Source organism: Geotrypetes seraphini, chromosome 2 (assembly GCF_902459505.1).
Source record: "Geotrypetes seraphini chromosome 2, aGeoSer1.1, whole genome shotgun sequence".
Lineage (NCBI taxonomy): Eukaryota > Metazoa > Chordata > Amphibia > Gymnophiona > Dermophiidae > Geotrypetes > Geotrypetes seraphini.
Genome location: NC_047085.1, coordinates 521,698,344 through 521,719,151, shown reverse-complemented (window position 1 = coordinate 521,719,151; position 20,808 = coordinate 521,698,344). Strand labels below are relative to the sequence as shown.

At 50.4% G+C, this 20,808-nt stretch overlaps 2 protein-coding genes and 1 pseudogene across 3 annotated transcripts in view; 1 reads left to right on the top strand and 2 right to left on the bottom strand.

Annotated features, from left to right (window-relative positions):
• Positions 1 to 11,510, bottom strand: part of LOC117354710 (oocyte zinc finger protein XlCOF6-like) — a 31,104-nt gene extending 19,594 nt beyond the window's left edge. The window contains exon 1 of one of the 2 annotated variants that reach the window (XM_033932610.1): positions 11,430 to 11,510. In XM_033932610.1, the coding sequence (XP_033788501.1) occupies positions 11,430 to 11,432 (3 nt within the window). In that variant the 5' untranslated portion in view covers positions 11,433 to 11,510. Of the gene's footprint in view, positions 1 to 4,487; positions 4,630 to 11,429 lie in introns of those variants that run through there. The other variant, XM_033932609.1, reaches the window with a different exon arrangement.
• Positions 1,314 to 1,705, top strand: LOC117354712 (annotated as a pseudogene).
• Positions 11,103 to 20,808, bottom strand: part of LOC117354711 (acid-sensing ion channel 1C-like) — a 69,292-nt gene continuing 59,586 nt past the window's right edge. Inside the window, exons 10-11 of the mRNA XM_033932611.1 lie at positions 16,100 to 18,058; positions 11,103 to 11,973 (exon numbers count right to left, since the gene is read on the bottom strand). Coding sequence (XP_033788502.1) covers positions 17,954 to 18,058 — 105 coding nt within the window. The 3' untranslated portion in view covers positions 11,103 to 11,973; positions 16,100 to 17,953. The remainder of the gene's footprint in view (positions 11,974 to 16,099; positions 18,059 to 20,808) is intronic.

Below are 20,808 nucleotides of genomic sequence, written 5' to 3'. Positions count from 1 at the left end.
GAGATGGGGTATTGCTGGACAGTGGGAGCAGGGAAGAGGTACTGCTGGACATGGGAGGTAAAAGGAAGGGAGAACATGGACAAGGGCAAGGTAAAAGGAAGGGAGATGGGGTATTGCTGGACAGTGGGAGCAGGGAAGAGGTACTGCTGGACAGGGGTAGATAAAAGGAAAGGAGAAGAGTTGCTACTGGACCTGGCAGAAAAGGAGGGAAAGGAAATGTGCTACAAAGTGGAGGGGAGGGTGAGATGGTGCATGGGGAGAGAGCATGTTGGGTTGGGGGGTGGGAAAGAGGTTTGCCACTGAGGGAAGAACAGAGAGAGAAAGTGTGCAGGAGGCAGAAAGCGTTGGACTCATGGAGAGGGTGAGACGGGTGGGGAGGGCAGAAAGAAGGAAAGGAGAAATGTTACACTGGGGAAGGGGGAAAGGGCAGAGAGTAAAAAGTTGGATTTATGGATGGGGAGAGAGAGAGATGTTGGTTGGGGGAGGGAAGGAGGACCAGAGGAGAAGCATGCAGGAGGAAGAGAGAAAAAAATGGACTGGCGGAAAGGAGGGAGAAATGGACTGGGAGGGGTTAGAAAGGAGGAAGGGAAAGAGAAATGTTACATTGAGGGGGAAAGAGATGTCATTCTGGGAAGGGGGGAAAGGAAGGAGAGAGATGTCGTTGCACCACTGGGGGGGGGATGGAGGGAGATGTCAGACCATGGAAATAGGGAGGGAAGGAAAGAGAGACAAGAAGGGAAGGGAAGACATGGAAAAGTAGATTTTGAGAAGAAAGCAGACAAATGGAAAAATGGAATGTTAAGTTAATGCCAAAAATGGATGGAAGGCAGAAAGTGAAGACGGAGAGAAAAACAGTCAAAGGACAAGAAGGCCCTGAAAACAGTACAGAAAAATAAAGTTATCAGACAAAGGTAAGGAAAATGATTTTATTTTCAATATAGTGATTGAAATGCATCAGTTTTGAGAAAGAAAAGATGTTAAACTTTAACTGTGAGGGCTGCAGAAAAAAATAGTTAATGTCTTATTAAAGAAATGGCAATTTTACATGAGGTAAAAACTCTTATTCTAGCCCCGGTTAACGTAACGGGCTTAAAGACTAGTCCTCTATAATAAAACCCTAAGCACGCATGCGCACTCCTACCTTCTTGATGCCCGACTCCGTGTTGTCTGACTCCGTGGCCGTGTTTGATTTGTGTGCGGCATGCATGCGGCGACTTGCGGCGGTTTGAGTGGCGCCGAGAGCAACGGACAGGTGCTGCAAGGCGTCTTCCGTTGCATTCCCTTGCCTGTGATCCGGACATAAGAGTGCCGAGATGCCCCGGAGCAGCCGCAGCGTGTTCTCTCGCTCTGCGGGCAGCCCAGCTCCATCCCATGCCTCTCCACCTGCCCATCCTCCTGCTTCAGCTCCGCCTCAGCAACCTGGACTGATGGCTCAAATGGCCACTACAGCTGCAGGGGTGGCAGTGGGCCACGTTCTTGGCAGGGCAATCACAGGAGCTTCCAGCCTTTCAAGCAAACAAGCACAGTCCAGGAGCCTCCAAAGCCACCCACTTACCAGCCACAGCAGCAGCAGTTTGGATCCTGTTATGAACTGAAGCAGTTCCTGGAATGTGCCACCAACCAAAGCGACCTGACCCTGTGTGAGGGCTTTAACGAGGCTCTGAAACAATGCAAATACCATAATGGTGTCTCTTCGCTCTTATGAAGATAACCAGGAACGTCTTGACACTTGTAGTGGCTCAGGTGGGGGGGGGGGAGAGAGAAGGGGGCCACGGTGAGACAGGCAGGCATGGCGCAACAGAGAGAGATAGGCAGGTAAGGGGCCAGGGAGAGAGACAAACAGAAAGAAAGAGACAGGGAAGTGGAGGGGGGAGAGGGAAAGGGGGCTGCTTTGGGGGGAGGGGTGTGCTGGGGGGCAGGCAGCAATCTTGGTTTGCTCAGAGGGGGGAGGGAGACAGAAGGAGGCCACGGAGAGACAGGCAGGCATGGCGCAACAGAGAGAGATAGGCAGGCAGGGGGCCAGGGAGAGAGACACACAGAAAGAAAGAGACAGGGAAGTGGAGGGGGAGAGGAAAAGGGGGCTGCTTTGAGGGGAGGGGTGTGCTTGGGGGCAGGCAGCAATCTTGGTTTGCTCAGAGGGGGGGAGACAGAAGGAGGCCATGGAGAGACAGGCAGGCATGGCGCAACAGAGAGAGATAGGCAGACAGGGGGCCAGGGAGAGAGACACACAGAAAGAAAGAGACAGGGAAGTGGAGGGGGAGAGGGAAAGGGGGCTGCTTTGGGGGGAGGGGTGTGCTTGGGGGCAGGCAGCAATCTTGGTTTGCTCAGAGGAGGGGAGACAGAAGGAGGCCACGGAGAGACAGGCAGGCATGGCGCAACAGAGAGAGATAGGCAGGCAGGCATGGCGCAACAGAGAGAGATAGGCAGGCAGGGGGCCAGGGAGAGAGACACACAGAAAGAAAGAGACAGGGAAGTGGAGGGGGAGAGGGAAAGGGGGCTGCTTTGGGGGGAGGGGTGTGCTTGGGGGCAGGCAGCAATCTTGGTTTGCTCGGAGGGGGGGGAAGACAGAAGGAGGCCACGGAGAGATAGACAGGCATGGCGCAACAGAGAGAGAAAGGCAGGGGACCAGGCAGAGAGACAGAAAGAAAGATAGACAGACACATCTATTCTAGCACGCTTAAAGACTAGTCCATTATATTCTTATGGGCATCGATCTCTAATGAAGCAACTTCCTGTTTCTGCCCGGGAGGACCATGGCAGACAGAAAGCAGGAAGGTGAGCTGCGGACAACGTTGCTGAATCACTGCCGAGGCCGGCAAATTTTCCAGCGTGACGTCGGACCGGCATGGAAGGGAAAACATGCTTTTATGCGGCCTGTGGCAGTTTCTCTTGGAACTTCTTCTTCTCGCATAAAATAGCCAGACGGGCCGGATTCATCCCGCGGGCCTTGTGTTTGACACATGTGGTCTAGGGTTAACCAGAATTTCCTCCGAAATTCCTCCAAAGGAAAATCCATGGCCATGCCCCCCAGTTCGGCCTGCGTCATGTCTCATTCCACCCCCGCTCCCAGACGGCATTCGCGCACACGACAGAATGTCTCTCTCGGGCCTCCCGCGCACCCGTTTCTCGCCTCTTCAAGCCGTTCAAAATCCTGCTGTGTGACTTGTATTCTGGGAGAGCTGCTATTCTTGCATTACCCCTCTCCTCAAGTCCCTTCATTGGCTCCCCGTCCATTTCCAAATACAGTATAAACTCCTCTTGCTGACTTACAAGTACGTTCACTCTGAAGCCCCCGATATCTCTCCTCACTTATCTCCGCTCATCGGGCAAGCCCCTCTTATCTGCACCCTTCTCTTCCACTGCCAACTCCAGACTCCGTCCCTTCTTTCTTTCTTCTTTCTTGCGGTGCTGTGTGCCTGGAACAGACTGCCTGAATCAATACATCATGCTCCCTCCCTAGCAGTGTTCAAATCCAAGCTCAAAGCCCAATTTTTGAATCTGTTTTCAACTCAACTCCCACTCGCTGCTGTCAGATACCTAGACCCACTGTATCATTTCCTCTACCATAATCTCCCCAACCTATGTCCTGTCTAAATTAGATTGCAAGAACCTTGGTTTGCGAGCATAATTAGTTCCAGAAGCATGCTCGTATATCAAAGTGAGTTTCGCCACTGGTGTGCTTCCACCCCACCCCATCCCAAAAAGACCCCACCCTCAAGACCATTGGCGGCTTCCACCCCATCCATGAGAACCGGCATCGCCCCCAAGAACCGGCATCGCTCCCCGCTCAAACCTTTAGCGTGATCGGGCACCGGCACGCAACACCAACCCACAGGACGTGCCGGTGTCGAAAGAGCCTGCCACTGATCTCTGCTGGGCCAAGGCCTTCTGGCTCCCGCTCTCTCCGAGTCTCATTAGAATCTCGGAGAGAGAAGGAGCCAGAAGGCCTTGAGCATGCGCAGATGCTCAAGGCCCAGCAGAGAACTGCGGCAGGCTCTTTCGGCACCAGCATGTCCTGTGGGTTGGTGTTGCGTGCCAGTGCCCGATCACGGTAAGGGTTTGGGCGGGGGGGGGGGGGCATGCTGGTTCTTGGGGGTGGGGGGCTCGCATAGCGAGTCAATGCTCGGTTTGCGAGGCAAGATTGCAAAACACTCGCAAACCGCGCTCCTTGCAAACCGAGGTTTGACTGTAGTAGCAATGTCACCACATTGGCCCGGACAAAGTGGCGGTTTTGAAAAGTCGTTCAGACCCCCGGACAAGTCCTCGAAAAGGCGGCCAAGTCCGGGGAAAGCCGGACCTCTGGTAACCCACCTTCAGTCTTAAGAAGCAGAGTTTTATTCCAGCATAAAGCCAAGGAGGCATCAGGAGGAAGAAGAGCCTAGAGAGGCCCCTCAATTTAGGCTTTTGCAAAGCCAAGAGAGCAGCCTTTGCCTAATAGCCCCCCCAAGCCCCAACACTGCCTCCCCTGCTGCCAGTCTCTCTCCTACCTGCTGAGCAGAAAGCCCTGCGGCCATCCTCCAAAGCAGCAGCTTCTGCTCCAGCTGTAGCTCTAGATACCTCCCACCTTCCTACAGCGACCCCTAGAGGTGGGGTGGGGAACAGCAACGGGCTCAGCCGGATCGGTGCTTCTCTTCTTAGCTCAACTTAGGAGAAAGGCAAGGGGAGGGGGGAAGCAGGGAAAGTCCCCTTTTCCACGCCCCCAGGAGGATTCTGACCAATCCGTTTCAGAGGGGTGGGATCTTTCTCCTTCTTTTCCACGCCTCCAGGAGGATTCTGACCAATCCATTTCAGAGGGGTGGGATCTTTATTCTTCTTTTCCACGCCCCCAGGAGGATTCTGACCAATCCGTTTTAGAGGGGTGGGATCTTTCTCCTTCTTTTCCACGCCCCATCAGGATTTGACCAATCCGTTTCAGAGGGGTGGGATCTTTCTTCTTCTTTTCCACGCCTCCAGGAGGATTCTGACCAATCCGTTTCAGAGGGGTGGGATCTTTCTTCTTCTTTTCCACGCCTCCAGGAGGATTCTGACCAATCCGTTTCAGAGGGGTGGGATCTTTCTTCTTCTTTTCCACGCCTCCAGGAGGATTCTGACCAATCCGTTTCAGAGGGGTGGGATCTTTATTCTTCTTTTCCACGCCCCCAGGAGGATTCTGACCAATCCGTTTCAGAGGGGTGGGATCTTTATTCTTCTTTTCCACGCCCCCAGGAGGATTCTGACCAATCCGTTTCAGAGGGGTGGGATCTTTCTCCTTCTCCACGCCCTCAGAAAGATTCTGACCAATCCGTTTCAGAGGGGTGGGATCTTTCTCCTTCTCCACGCCCCCAGCAGGATTCTGACCAATCCTTTTCAGAGGGGTTGGATCTTTCTGCTTTTCCACGCCCCCAGCAGGATTCTGACCAATCCTTTTCAGAGGGGTGGGATCTTTCTCCTTCTCCACGCCCCCAGCAGGATTCTGACCAATCAATGGCAGGGGGTGGGATATTCTATCTACTGAAAGGTGGAGGCAACGTTCCCATTCACTTAACTTTATTGGCAGAACAAGTTCAGAGACATTGTCAAAGTTAGAGATTTGGCAAGGAAGGGAAAGAGAGGAAAGAGCCCCAAAGTCAAATTCCAGAATCCAGAGGGGGACATAGTCCATTCAAAGCATTGTGGGACTTGTAGTCCCTGGTCTCCAGTTCTGTTGCTTGCAGTCTGTGCTTTCCAGGCCGGCTTTTTCTACAGCAGGGGTGTCAGGATTTCCCCAATGAATATGCATGAGATCTATTTGCATGCCCTGCTTTCATGGTATGCTAATAGATCTCATGCATATTCATTGGGGAAATCCTGAAAACCCCTGCTCTATAGGATTCAGGCAGTGCATTCTGGGGGCTGGTGTAGGCCTAGGAGGGAGATTTGCTGCGTCTGCCTCTTCTTTTTACCAAACTTAGTCTCAATTTTGGGTTTCCCCAGGGAACGAGAAGCGCTTCTGAAAGATTTCCGCTGCGGTCATTAAAGGTAATCAGAACCAGGGCAGGATTAACCAATAGGCCAAGTAGGCACGTGCCTAGGGCCTGAAATGGTCAGGGGGGGCCCGATGATGGAGAGCATCAACATTGTTTTTTCTAAATGGCGATGGGCCCCTCCAGCATCGATCAGCAACATGCCCCCCCCATTGACGGAAAGTAAGACAAGCAAGCAACGCAGGTAAGAAAGGCAACGGGAACTGTAATTTTGCAAGTCGTGCTGCTTGCCCAAAGCTTCCCTCTGATGTAGCTTCCTGTTTCCGCCTGGGCGCATGGTGGGGTGGGGCAGGGCAGGGGGCCCAGTGTACTTGTGTGTCTAGGGGTCCTCGACGAATTAATCCTGCCCTGATCAGAACTTCTTTCTGTCCCTTTTCAGACCTCTTGCTGATGTCATGTTTCAAAAATCCCATTGGTGTAAGCAATTGCGTAGTAATGGAGGGTGGGGGTAGGGTGGTCCACCCTGGGCGTGGTCTTGCTAAGGGCGTGGCACCCCCTCCTCTCTCCCCCCATGCAAGCGCCCCCTTGCTTTTCCCAGTGCTACCTTTTTTACTTCCCCGATGTGTGGTTGCCGCCCACGTTGGCGCTCTCTTTGACGTCACTCCCGGGACCCGCACCTAGCAAGTGACATCAGAGGGTGAGCCGACACTGACGTGGGCACGCTGCTCACGCTGGGGAAGTTAAAAAGCCACTCACCCTTAGTCCGTCACTGGTAGTAAGTGGCTAACAAAGAGAGAACACTCTGGCAGGGAGCAAAGGAACATGCACAGGGTTACCAGACGTCCAGATGGTTTCCTGGACTGGAGGGACTTTGTCCGGGGTTTGCACTCGCTCTCTCCAATCCAGCCCCCACCCCGGAGCCGAATATGATGCTCCCCTATCGGCTTGTCCCCACCTTCCTCCTCCGGTGCAGCAATTTCAAACTTTGGGCGGCTGGCAGCAGTGGTGTGGTAAGGGGGAGTGGACTGCCCTGGAAGCTGTCTTGGGGGTGGGGGCATCTGCACCTTTCATCTCTGCCCTTCCCCCCATATGCCTCTTTAAATATTCACCGGCTCAGGCAGCATCTTCTACTTGCTGCTTACGCCAACGTCGGCTCCTTTATGACATCACTTCCTGGTTGTGGAACCAGGATGGCAAACATTTCAAGAGGTACGCAGCAGGGTCGGGGGAGGCGCTGAAGCGGCAAGGAAGAGTTGGGAGGGGGGATAGAAAGAACAGGCACACGGCGCAGCAGTGTCGGGCGCCGCTGCCCCGGGCGCCAACCTCCCTCGCCATGCCACTAGCTGGCAGCATTAGCGACATGATCCCACTGCCATCGGAAGCCTTCGCTCTGCAGTGACCCCCGCGTAGGCAGGACGCTGCAGAACAAAGGCTTCAGGGGCACGCCGACAGCAGTAGGATCATGTCGCTGAGTTTGACGGCTAGCCAAGGTTCGAAATTGCAGTGCCAGAGCTACGTGGAGACAGGGGAGACTCGAAGAGCCATACCCAACTCTGGGGTGGCCTGGATGGGGTACTGGAGAGAGAGAAGGGGGGGGGTAAGACTAGTGGGAGACAGGGCACTGTGAATGGGGTGAGGCATGGGTGGGACTGGGGGCGGGGTCAAATGGCTTCTTTTTTATTTAAATATGATAACCCTAAACATGCAACCATAGAGGAGACCACTTTGGGCTCAAGCCCCCTTCCCAAAATTGTGCACTATCTTTTGCAATGGCTGGCAGGGATCCCCAAGCCCCACAGTCTTCCTCCAGTGGCCAAAATCTCTCCAATCCTAGCAGTCAACGGTACTTTCCATGGGCTATTGCTGCCCTCCCCTCCAGTAGGGTCAGTGTTAGGGAGGAGCAAACAAGGAGCTGCCCTGGGCCTCAGAGCGCCAGGGGGCCCCCTTGGGCAGGGATGTCTTTCCCTTCTCCCCATCCCAATTCAAAGCCCCCCTCACCTTTTAAAATGTATTTTTGTGATTTGGAAGGGGGCCATCGGTGTGGTAATTCTTTGATGCTGCCCGTGGCCTCCTTGGGTCTGTCCCTCTGCTACGGTCTGCCCCCCCCCCCTCCCCTCTGATGCAACTTCCTGTTTCCACTGTATCACAGGTACTTCATCTAATCTAATCAGGTGGCTGCCAATTACATTTATTCAATCTTTGACCGATGTCCTGACGCAGCAGAAGTGAAACACGGGTGTGCCTTCATCAGCAGTGGACAGTGAATTACATTGGACATTCAGCGTTTTTCTTAGTACATGCTAAGTACTTGTGATCAATTATTTAAATTAAGTGATTGATATAATTGATAAGAAAAGTTAAAAGGTAAATAAGAGAAACTTGAACTAATAGGTAGGAGGTTGGAGGATTTTTAACCAATGACGATCTTCCCTTTCAAGTTTGCTGGCAAAGTCTAAAAACTGGCGGAAACGGGGATCTGAGGATTTTCCTCCTATTGTCCTGGGCAGTTGAGGATTGCTGGCCTGAGTATAAGAAGGTAATCATCATTTTTCACTTACATTAATACTACATTAGAAGTAAAAGAGAATTGTGAACAGAGAGAGAGAGAGAGTATTTCAGTAATTGCAATAGATTTTTTCTCTTGAAATGCCTGTATAGATTGTGTGACTGCTTTGATACACCCTGAAGGTTCAGGAATAATGTGTCTTGTCAACCCAGAAGGAAAGATTAGATTCTTACCTTGTAATTTTCTTTTTAGTAGGCAGACATTTTATTCCTGAAGCCCGCCTTGTCAGATGTTCATTTGCTTGCTTACTGCCTCGAATGTGCTAGGGAATCCGGGCATCTTGTTTCTTTCTTTTATCAAGCCTTAACAAGGATAGAGAATGCGACTGCTGCGTTGAAGAATCTAGGGGGTATCTGTAGAATCTCCCACACTCTTAGTTCAGGTTGCACTCAGGTTGGTAAAATGCTTGAGTACCACCTATATGTAAACCACTTTGAATGTGGTTGTGTAACTACAAAAAGGTGGTATATAAGTCCCTATCCCTTATTTGTTTTCACCTTGTTATGTATTGCAAATGGTTAAGTTTTGTTTCATCTGCTATATGTTAATGATATGAGCAGACATGTTTCTCGGGGAGAGTTCCTGTACCCCTTCCTATTCTATTTCCTTTCCAGGGCTGACCATCTGCTTTGGTACGAACTGAGAAAATTGAGGACAGCCCAGAGGTGGAGTAAAATAATTCTCTCGAGAATGGGTTGACTACCCGAAGGTTCAGAAATAATGTGTCTGTCTACTAGAAAGAAGATTACTGAGGTAAGAACCTAATCTTTCCTTAAGGGTCCTTGATTGTACACACACACTCCAGAAGAGTTCCCATGCATGTTCCCTTAGATAGATAGGTTGTGTGCAGTGCAAGCACCATGATGAAGGCTGCTGTGCATCACACAGGACTCACTTAAAATGTTCCATTTCTGTTTAAATGTTTTAACATTGGGTCCTCAAATGGCAGGAAGAGCCAAGGCCAAGAACATAAGAATTGCCGCTGCTGGGTCAGACCAGTGGTCCATCCTGTCCAACAGTCCGCTCATGCGGCGGCCCATAGGTCAAGACCAGTGCTCCAAATGAGTCCAGTCTCACCAGTTTAGCATGAACTTGTCCAACTTTGTCTTGAAGCTAGGGAAGAGACTTTGTGGAAAGAAGAGAAAATGAACCATAAGCAAGAAGGTGAACCACAGAGGTGGATAAGGGCTCAGGAAACAGAAATATGGTCAACATAGGAGCTGGGGAGCAAAAGGGTCTGGAACAAACATGAGGAAAGATAAGGATGGGTGATTAAAATTGGGACACTGAATTAGAAGCCAAGAACAGGCCTCAACGACGGGAGCAGAACAGGTTAAGAAGCAGAAGTCGTGAGGATAAGATGTCAAGTATTCAGTCAAGATTAAAACTACGCAATGGCATGCAAGGCTCAGAAGAAAAGAGCATTAATTGCACTTTGAAAGTGTTGGGGAACTAATGGCGGGTGTCGAAAACAGGGGATGCAGAGTCAAAGCAATGGAACTGGAAGATGATTCTGGACTGACTGATCTGGAAAGAGAGAAGAGGCCAGTAAGAAAGAGGTGGTCATAACTGAGGTATGAAAGGAGCACATTGGAGGAGGACGGGAGAGAAGTGGAAAGGATGGGTTGTACTTCAGAAGAACATAAGAATAGCCTTACTGGGTCAGACCAAGGGCCCATCTAGCCAATCCAGGTCATTAGTACCTGGCAAAAGCCCAAAGAGTAGCAACATTCCATGCTACGGATCCAGGGCAAGAAGTGGCTTCAACAATAATGCGGCACATCATCCTCGTAATGGAAAATGAGAGAGAAGTGTTGTAAGTAGTATCAAGGAAAAAGGGATCTCTTAAGGAAGAGGAAAGGATAGGCAGACTTAGGGTTACCAGATTTCTTCATTAAAAGAAAAGAGGACATTTGGCCCCATTCCAGACCCACCCCCACATGAACCTCTTCTCTTTCCACCCCCCCAGCTCGGGGCTGTCTCTAGAGGGCCTCCGAGCATGCATGGATGCAACACGATGACATCAAATGCATGTACACGTGTGTATAACATCAACGCGTCACACCCGTGCATGCTCAGAGATCCTCCAGAGGTGGCCCTATGCTCGGTGCCTTCCAAAACTCGGACAAACTGCTGGGACAGTCCTCTAAAAAAGAGGACAGGTCCGGGTGTTCCCGGACATATGGTAACCCAAGGCAGACTGGATAGGTCGTTCGTCTTCTGTTTCTAGAGATATGAAGAGAGGGAGGTTGGTGTGATGACACTGGTGTACAGATAAGGAGGCAGTTTTTGGACCAGTTGCGTTCCGGTTGAGGGTGGGGACGGTGGCAGCGGCACATTCAGAAGAAGAGGCCGAGAACAGCGGTTCCCCCATCTTGTCTTCAGCTTCAACACCCTCATTTTCCATGCTGTCGCATTATGCCCCCCTGATTCTCATTTTCTGCCTCATCCCATATCATCTACTGGTTCCATCATCTTCTCCAACGATGACGGCAGAAGTGCGGTCATCTCTCTCATAGCAACTCGGCTCAGGATGCCCCCACTGAGCCAGCCACTCTGCCAAGCACAAAAAGCATCCACCACCACACTATATATCTATTTAAAATCAAATGTATTTATGGTCATGAAATGATGCATCGTATACCTGCCATTCGCAACGTACACTGGTTCAACATTATAATAGGCTTGGACACACTGATTTAATGAATATACAGGTTATGAGAAGCAGTAGGATTAAGACCAGTTAGCAAGTACAGTACAAGGCATTCATGCAATGAGTTGGGTCTGAAACACACATGGAAAGTGGACAGTTGCCCAGGAAATCACAATGCAACAATAGTTGGATCACAGAACCTCAGAAGAGACAGATGCCTTTGCCCAGTTACTGACATCCCGTGGCCCCATGATATACAGATCCTTACCATTGTGTACCATGGTCCCCTCTAGGTTTAGAGGGGGCTATTCTGGATTGTGCTGGGCTTGTTTCTTGCAGTTCATGACGCCTTTTATTGGGTCCATGGAAGAGTTGTCCAACGATGAGGTTGTAGAGCCAAAATGATCCCATAGTTCAGTTGTAAGGTTTGTTTGCTGGTAGAAATTGTCCCACTTCTGTAGGCAGAGATGAGTGAAACTGGATTCCCATCCTCACCCCCACCCTCCTAGAATTGATCCTTTATATTGCCTGGGCTAAATGCCTCTTCCACTGGAGTGAAAGCTGGTTGGTACAAGTTATCATGTGGAACAGATAACACCTAGGAGATGAACCTTGGAAAATCAGTCAGTGTTTCCCACAGACCCTGGAAAATGATGCGTACCATCTCAGGCAGACAAGTCTGATAAGAAGAGTCTGCCCTTGGTCCAAAATCCCCAGGTATTTTCAAGGAATGCCCACAGATTTGCTTTTTAGAAATCACTTACGTGACTACAAAGACACACAAGCTCCCTTGGACTTTGCATCTCCTTTTGCTGCAGATGGAAGAAAGAGGGGTAGAAAACACACATACAAATTTGGAAATACTATTGTGCATCTCTATTCCTCCTGATCTATAGGCTTACATGCCTGGGACAGATTATTTTTAATGTCACCTCCACATATAACTTTGTAATGGCTCTGAGGAAGTTTTCAGGCAGACCAGTTTGTCCAGGTAAATGGCTTTGAAAAATTGTTCAGCATAGAGGGGGACAGAGCACACCAGACACAATACAGTAGAAAAAGCACAAAGGACCTCAATGAACCAAGACTGGTCTTTATTGACCCAACACGAGCTGTGTTTCAGCGTACAATGCCTGCAGCAGGGGTCATCTAATGAGCAAAATGAGATTGCCAAACTTTGGAGATTAGAAACAGTCCTAAAGCCGGAGCTCAGAGAGCAATCTCAAAGTCATGTAAAGCCGGAGCACAGAGTCCTGTAAAGTTGGAGCACAGAGTCTCAAAGTCCTGTAAAGCCGGAGCCCAGAGAGCAGTCTCAAAGTCCTGTAAAGCCGGAGCCCAGAGAGCAGTCTCAAAGTCCTGTAAAGTGACTTTGAGATTGCTCTCTGCTCTAGCTTTAGGACTGATTCTGATCCCCGAAGTTTGGTAATTGCATTTTGCTCATTAGCTGGCCCCCCTGATGCAGGCGTTGTACCCCGAAACACAACTTTTGTTGGGTCAATAAAGATAAATCCCTGTTCATTGAGGTCCTTTGTGGTTTTTTGCTGTATTTTGAAAAATGATTCACCAGAGGAGCAACTTCCATACAATGTGTCTACATGAAAGTAGGCATGGTTAGGGGCAGATTGTGGATGGATCTCGGGCGTGTTTTGATGCGCCGGTAGGCACCTCATTTTGGCGTGCTCATTTAGGCCATGAGGAGCACAAGTGCCAATCACAAATTAGGCGCCGTTACAGAATTGGGCCTAAAGCAGTCTTAGCTGCCGATCGGCGTTAAAACCTTAGGCGCACTCTGATAGGTGCCATCGGCTCGAGCTTGAGTTCTAGCGATTTGATGAATTACAGATCTGAAAAGAGGTCGGTTTTAACGCCTCCTGGCACCTAAGACTGCAAACCTTGCATGCGAACCCTTCAGCAATACCGCTCACAAACATAGCGATCAGAACCACGGAACACATCTACCTCTGACACTAAGGAACACGAGTGAAAGAAGAGGAAAAAAAAAATCTGAGGTATCGGAATAAATAGCCCTGTTCTCTAAAACAGAGCTGGATTAGGTGAATGGGCTAGATTCACAAAGCAAACCCATCGGTTTGCGACCCCGGCACGATTCACTTACCTGTCTTCCGACCATCCTCCCGATCCGCGCACGCAAACGAGGGCAAGGCCATGCAAATGTAGGCAGGGACGCGATTCACTAAACTTTTTTCCTATCCGACTGTGCTCGCAAAAAGCGACTGAAGCCCTTTGCGACTGCCCTGCCTTCTGCCCTGTCAGCCCCGATCTCTTGCTGCCCCGAAGGCCTCCTGCAGCCCCGAACGTGCCCCAACTCTCCCACCCTTCCCCGCACTGCAAGCCCGTGGTTTTAACCCGCGGGCTTAAGCGGGTTAGAACCACGGGCTCCCAAAAGTTCCTCGATTGCCAAAACGGCCCTGAGGTCCAGCAATAGCATTTTTGTAGGCTTTCTTGCGGCCCTGGCTGCGCTAAGAAGAAGGAGGAAAACCCCCCCCCCCCCCAACTCCGACGGCACGGAAGTCCTGGGCATGCGCGGGGATCGCTACAGCACGATCCGTGCCTGCAGATGGGGGCGTTCCTCCGACTGCCCTCATCTGCATGTTAAAGTTTACTGAATTAGTCGGAGCTGCCCGGATCGGGCCCGAACTGTCAGGTTAGTGAATCCTGACCTATGACACTAGGGCATTTGTTGGGTACATTTGGTTCATTAGTGCGCGTATGTGATAAATTGACTTAGCACATCAACTTACAAATTAGTGCATTTTTTTTCTCTTAGCACATGCTAAGACAATTCTAATGCACGTGTGAAATGAAGTAAAAAAAAAGAACAAAGGGCAAGATTCACTAACCTCGTTTCCGTGGCCGATCTGTGCAGGCCCGACCCATTCCCAAAAGAAACAAATTAAAATGAGGGCGATTGGAGGAACGCCCCCCTCGGACCGCACGGATCGCTAGTGTGCGATCCCAACGCATGCGCAGACCATCTGTAGATAGTCTGCGCATGGGTCTAAGAGCCGCGACTTTTTTAAAAAAAAAAAAAACTTATACTAGCCCAGCGAGCCCGTGGTTTTAACCCGCTTTTTACCCGCAGATTAAAACCATGGGCTCGCAGTGCGGGGAAGGGCAGGAGAGTCGGGGCAGCAGGAGAGATCTGGGGCAAGAGCAGGGCAGAAAACATAGAAACATAGAAATAGACGGCAGATAAGGGCCCACGGCCCATCTAGTCTGCCCACCTTAATGTCCCTCCCCTACCTTTGCTCTGTGAATAGATCCCATGTGCCGATCCCATTTGGCCTTAAAATCAGGCACGCTGCTGGCCTCAATCACCTGTAGTGGAAGACTATTCCAGCGATCAACCACTCTTTCAGTGAAAAAGAATTTCCTGGTGTCGAGGAGCGCAGAGAGAGGGGGGACATGATCGAGACGTTCAAGTATCTTACGGGCCGCATCGAGGCGGAGGAAGATATCTTCTTTTTCAAGGGTCCCACGACAACAAGAGGGCATCCGTTGAAAATCAGGGGCGGGAAACTACGAGGTGACACCAGGAAATTCTTTTTCACTGAAAGAGTGGTTGATCGCTGGAATAGTCTTCCACTACAGGTGATTGAGGCCAGCAGCGTGCCTGATTTTAAGGCCAAATGGGATCGGCACATGGGATCTCTTCACAGGGCAAAGGTAGGGGAGGGACATTAAGGTGGGCAGACTAGATGGGCCGTGGGCCCTTATCTGCCGTCTATTTCTATGTTTCTATGTTTTCTGCCCTGCTCTTGCCCCAGATCTCTCCTGCTGCCCCGACTCTCCTGCCCTTCCCCGCACTGCGAGCCCATGGTTTTAATCTGCGGGTAAAAAGCGGGTTAAAACCACGGGCTCGCTGGGCTAGTATAAGTTTTTGTTTTTTTTAAAAAGTCGCGGCTCTTAGACCCATGCGCAGACTATCTACAGATGGTCTGCGCATGCGTTGGGATCGCACACTAGCGATCCGTGCGGTCCGAGGGGGGCGTTCCTCCAATCGCCCTCATTTTAATTTGTTTCTTTTGGGAATGGGTCGGGCCTGCACGGATCGGCCACGGAAACGAGGTTAGTGAATCTTGCCCTTTGTTCTTTTTTTACTTCATTTCACACGTGCATTAGAATTGTCTTAGCATGCGCTAAGAGAAAAAAAATGCGCTAATTTGTAAGTTGATGTGCTAAGTCAATTTATCACATACGCGCACTAATGAACCAATGAAAAGAGCAGGAGATCTGGGCAGAGAGCAGGGTGGCAGAAGGCAGGGCATTCGGAAAGGACCTCAGTGACTGGTCCTCAGCAGTCGCTTATTTTGGATTGGCCAGCCCAGTCGGTGTTGCTTTTTTTTAAGTTAGTGACTCGCGTCCTTCCTGCTTTGCCTGCCGATTCCCCTCATTTGCATACACGGATCGGGTCAGGTAAGTGAATCGGGTCGGAGGGGAAACGGGTCGCAAAGGGCTCGCAAACCGATCGGTACACGATCGTTTTGCTTAGTGAATCTAGCCCAAACAAAGCAAAAATAAGCCAAATGTTTTTTCCCCCCCCCCCGCGCATGTCCCTAGAAGAGACACCTATTTTCACCTGAAGACTAAAAGACATTCAGAATTTCCCAAGAACTTTGCTGCATTTGCATTTTGTGTCTTCGGCCAATCCCCTTTGCTGTCTCTTATTTAGAATCGGGAGGTATCAGTATTTTGCCCCTCATTAGCATGCATATCTCTTAAAGAAATTGTATTGGTGGTATCAATACTTCACTTTGAACTTCTTGTAAAGGCCAACAAAGTGGTGGCTTTCAGTTCCTGTCTGGCCCTCAGGCGGTGGCATAGTGAGGGAAGCTTGCACCTGGGACAGAGGTGCCTGACACCTCCTCCGGAGGTGTTGGTGGTTTCTTAGATGCACTCTTTCCCCCTCCCCCGTACCTCTTTAAGTCCTATTTTCTTTACTGGCAGCAAGCAGGGTCTCCTTCCCACTGTTTGCACTGGCTGAGCCTGCCCTCTGAGGTCACGTCCTAGTCCCACAAACAGGAAGTGATGTCAAAAGTAGAGCTGGGGCTGGTGTGAGCAGCGGGAAGTTCTTTCTCGCTGTCGGCGAAGAGTAGAAGAGGTATAGGTGGGAGTTTGTTTATGAGACCACTGCCTTCACCGTGGTGGTAGGGGGGGAAGGAGAGATGCCGGCACCCCCGCCAAGATGGCACCAGGGGTGCTCTGCCCTCCTGTTCCCCTTTGCTATACCACTGCCCTCAGGTACCCTTGCTAGAGTTTGTGTCATATATGGGGATTGTCCAGCTGTAAAGCATTGAGGCATTTGAGTAGTGGTCCTGGAGACAACTGTTACGAATACCATAGACAGCCAAGAAATTTGGGTCCTTGTCCAAAGAAAACCCAAATTCTCACTAGAAGCTCACATAACTAGACTGAATTATCACATTTCAGCCAGATTATGTGCTGACCAGAGTCCCTAGAAAAAAAACAATTATGTTAGAAAAGGTTAAAGGTAAAAAGGGTATGGAAGACCAACAATAATATGGTTGACACAATCACAGTAACGTCAAAAAGTCTCCGCTTACAAAAAGAAGACAGAACGTTCTAGAGAAAGTCAATTTATGTGGTCGCCAGGAGTTGGTTTTGACTTGACGCAATTCATCAATCCATCAAAGCATATTTCCCAGAGCGATCCGTGGTGTATCTGGAAGTCCCAATGAGCGAATTCTCTTTCCCCTCGGCATTAGTTGACGGAGATCTTGAATAGAAAGTTGGACTCAATTCCATACCTAAAAGTGTATCAAATTCTTGTACTCTACATTCAAAGACTTTCAAGCTAGAGCTTATAGTTTCTCAGTGCTGGGAAGAATGTGAACCCTTCCCAGTGAGGGCTGACCTGCATCATAGTGTGGAAGCCCAGAATTAACCCAACAACTTTCTTACCCCAAATCCATTGCTGGAGTCATGTGTGGAAGCTCAGTATAGAATGGACATGAAGGCATGACTTCTGCCAGTAACCAGGAATGGTAGGAAGATCCCCTGATTGACGATACACGAGGATTGTCATTCATCGTAATGCTAGATCTGGGTTGGATGGCGTCAACATTGTGGCCTGGGAAGCCCAGAGTGGGATGAATTACACACAAGGACTTCTCTCGGTTCACAGGGGCCTAATTAAATGAAGGTGTGAACTCTTCGCTTGTCCCCTGTGTTGGACCTAGCAGGTCTGAGGTGAAGGCTAGTGCTGACATGTCATGTCGGAGCTCCACCAATCCTTGGCCTAGTTCACGTTCATGTTCTAACTAGGCCAAACGTCAAAACCCGTTGCAAATTGATACAAAAATCCTCTGTTCTGTCTCACTGTGTTCCTGTGGTTACAGTCCATGGGGGTCTTAAGCTGCTTTCATCACAATAGTGGATCCGGTGAGAAGAAATGCAACCCCTGTTCCCCATACCCTCGGAGCTGGGGGGAAACCGAACTGTACGAACAAAGGTTCCCCCTAGAGATGCGCCAGATAAACCATCTCCATCCATCTCTCTGCTTTACAAGAGATGCTCTCATCCTTCCAACCAGGCCTGTTGTTTAGTTTTTAATCACAACTCCCAGGGCTGCCTGGAATCCATAGTTCCCCCTGAGTTAGGTTGTAAAAATGCGTTTAATTTTTCTTATGTATATATGTATAGCAGTAGGTAAATTAGGTTTCAGTTGTTTGAGGGGTCTGGTTTTGTCCCTCCACTTGATCATTGCGCCCTGTTGTCGTGAGGAGTTGTACATTCCCCGCAGTGGTGCCATCAGCAGGCAAACTCTTCGAAGTTTCCTAGAGTGGGGTGACGAGGTAGCATGTTGGGTGTGAATCCGAGGCTTTCCGAATGACTCCGGAGGGTATCACACGTGCTCTGGGGAGGGGGGGGGGAAGGGAAGGAGAAAAAGAAGGAGATGCGTGAACACAGTGGAAAATGCTCCCCAACGCCCTGTTCCTACACGATCTCCATAGATGAACCCTTTCGTTGGCAGATGGTGAGACGGCTGCTTTACGTAACTTGATGTTGAACGAGAGCAACAGTGCCAAGGTAAGAGGCATTTGGAGAGATGCAAATCTCCCGGGGCGCTGGAGGCCCTCCCCCTCGCCGCGCACACACCCTTCCCTTTCCCTGTACCTCTTTAACCTTCTCCGGCTCGAGCGGCGTGCCCACGTCGGTGTCGACGCGCCCTTTGGCGCCACTTCCTAGGCGCGGGTCCCGGAAGTGACGTCAGAGCGCCGACGCGGGCAGCAACTCCTCTTAAAACTTTTAGTGATACAGTGATACCTTGGAATCCCATTGCCCCCGTACTCGAACAACTTTCAATCGGAACGAAAAATTCAAGCAAATTTTGCCCCGGAATCCAAACGCTGCTTTGGAATCCGAACGTCCTGCACGTTGTTCATTGTCGGAAGCTGTAGTGAAAGCATCTCGTGTGATTTTCGTCTTTGTATAGTGAGGAAAATACTGTATTATTATTATTTGTTCATATTTTACCTTAAAATCCAGTGTATTTACTGTTAAAATTTGAGTTTGTGGGACCCAGGAACGGATTAATCCAGTTTCTATGATTTTCAATGGGAAAGATTGTATTAGAACTCGAACGGGTTAAGTTCGGATTCCAAGGTATCCCTGTATATGAAAAAAGAATAAATCCAATCCCCCCCAAATCCCGTTGTAACCCTAATATACATCAACTCCCATAGCCTGAGGGTGTGGCACTCACAGAGGGGGTTATGCCCGTCTCAGCTGCTTCTAGGACGTACTTTTCTTTAAGGGGAGAGCGTTTGAAAGAAGGTCTTAGTGTGTACTGTAGGAAATTCTGACATCTTCTAATCCAGGGGTGTCCACTCTTTTGGCTTCCCTGGGCCGCATTGGCCGAAAAAAAATTTTCTGGGGGCCGCACAAACGCGCCAACGCTGCAGCAAGACAGAGGAAAACACCAGGGGGCAGCAGAGGAAAACACTGCATCGCCCTCGACTGGGGCCGCACAAAATACTTCACGGGGCCGCAGGTTGGACACCCCTGTATCTAATCTCTATTTCGCACTGTCAGTTTCCAGAAATCTAAGCCAGCAAACCTCAGAGATTAGCTGGCTAAACTTCTGACTGAGGGCGGGATGCCCAACACCCCGACACCACGGCAAAAACAGAAATACCGCGGTGGGAGTGATTTTTCTTTATCGGGCGATGCTCAGCACGACGGCATGCAAATTGTGCGCATGCTATTTATGCAGGGCAGCCCCAGTAAAAGGGGAAGGAACGGTGCCTGGCGCTTGCTCGGAAGAGCAAACGCTAGGCACAGCTCCTCCTCCTGCCTCCAGCCGCCGTTCTCCTGCGTTCTGCCCTGCTGACGGCAGTCCCGGGGCTAAGGCCCCAACCCCCACCCCGGGTGCCAGCCTCTCTAGGCTACACCGCTGCCTCTCACCCCCTCTAAAATGTTGACAGACAACAACAAAGAATCATATCGCAGTCCTTGTGGAATAAATCAAATGTCTTCGTATCCCAACATACAACCAGCCCTTCCCCTCCCCCCGCCAGCTGGACTAGACCTTCCAGGTAGGGTTGTCCAGATTCGCAAGACAATATTGATCCAGTCCCCGGTTTACCCCACTGCATGCAGGGACATGTTCTGATTCCTCCCTCCGTTGCTTTCCCTAAGCAAATCAAGACTACAAGTCCCTGCATGCAATGGAGTAAACCCAGGACTGGATCAACTCTATCTCGTGAGTTTAGATCCAGCTGGCAACTTTACTCCCAGGTCTTGCCCCACAGAGAGTCTGAAGGGGGCAACTGAAGGATGAGGGATGAGAGGAGAAGATGCTGGTGGAGAGAGGGGAGGTGTCACTACCTGGGGATATGGTTGGGAGCGACGCCTGAGCTGATGGAATTCTCTGGATATTCCTGGAACAGACAGAATGGAAAGACAGAGACACACAGACAGACAGAGAGGGAGAAAGGAAGAGCATGAAATGATACGGAACATAATGGAACAGCTGAGAATACAGAGCATAGCCGAACGGTGGATGGGATGCCATGAAGTTGGATATGGGGAGGGTACGTGGGGTGGGGTCGATGGGAAGCCCTGCCTGGAACCATTCCGAAATGACCGCAGGTCATCTGGGTGGGCTGAAACAGGGGCCTGTTGCTCCTGATTTTGGTGACCAGCGCTTCGGGCCTACGGATGCAGTGGGATCAGTGATGCGGCGAGAGTAGGAGCCCCCCCCCACGCCCTCTTCACCAACCCCCGCTCCTTCCACGCCACACTCTCACCCTCCCTTTGTACCTCCGTACCTCTTAAAATCCTCTCCAACCTGCTGCTTGCGCTGGCTTTCCCTCCGACATCACTTCCTGGCCCCGCGACTCAGAAGTGATTTCATAGGGAGCTAGGCTAGTGTAATTGCTCACGCCAGCGAATAGTTTAAAGACGTACCCGGGGGGAGAGGGGCAGAGAGGTGCCAGCGCCCCTACCAAGACGGCATCTGGGGGCAGTCCGCCTCCCCCCATTCCCCTTCTTACTACATCACCGAGTGGGATAGCAGCAGACTTTGGTAGATGTGAGGTACGAAGCGTCAATCTGCGACCCAAACTGTTGAATCCCTGGTGTGGATTTTGGGACAGAAAGGT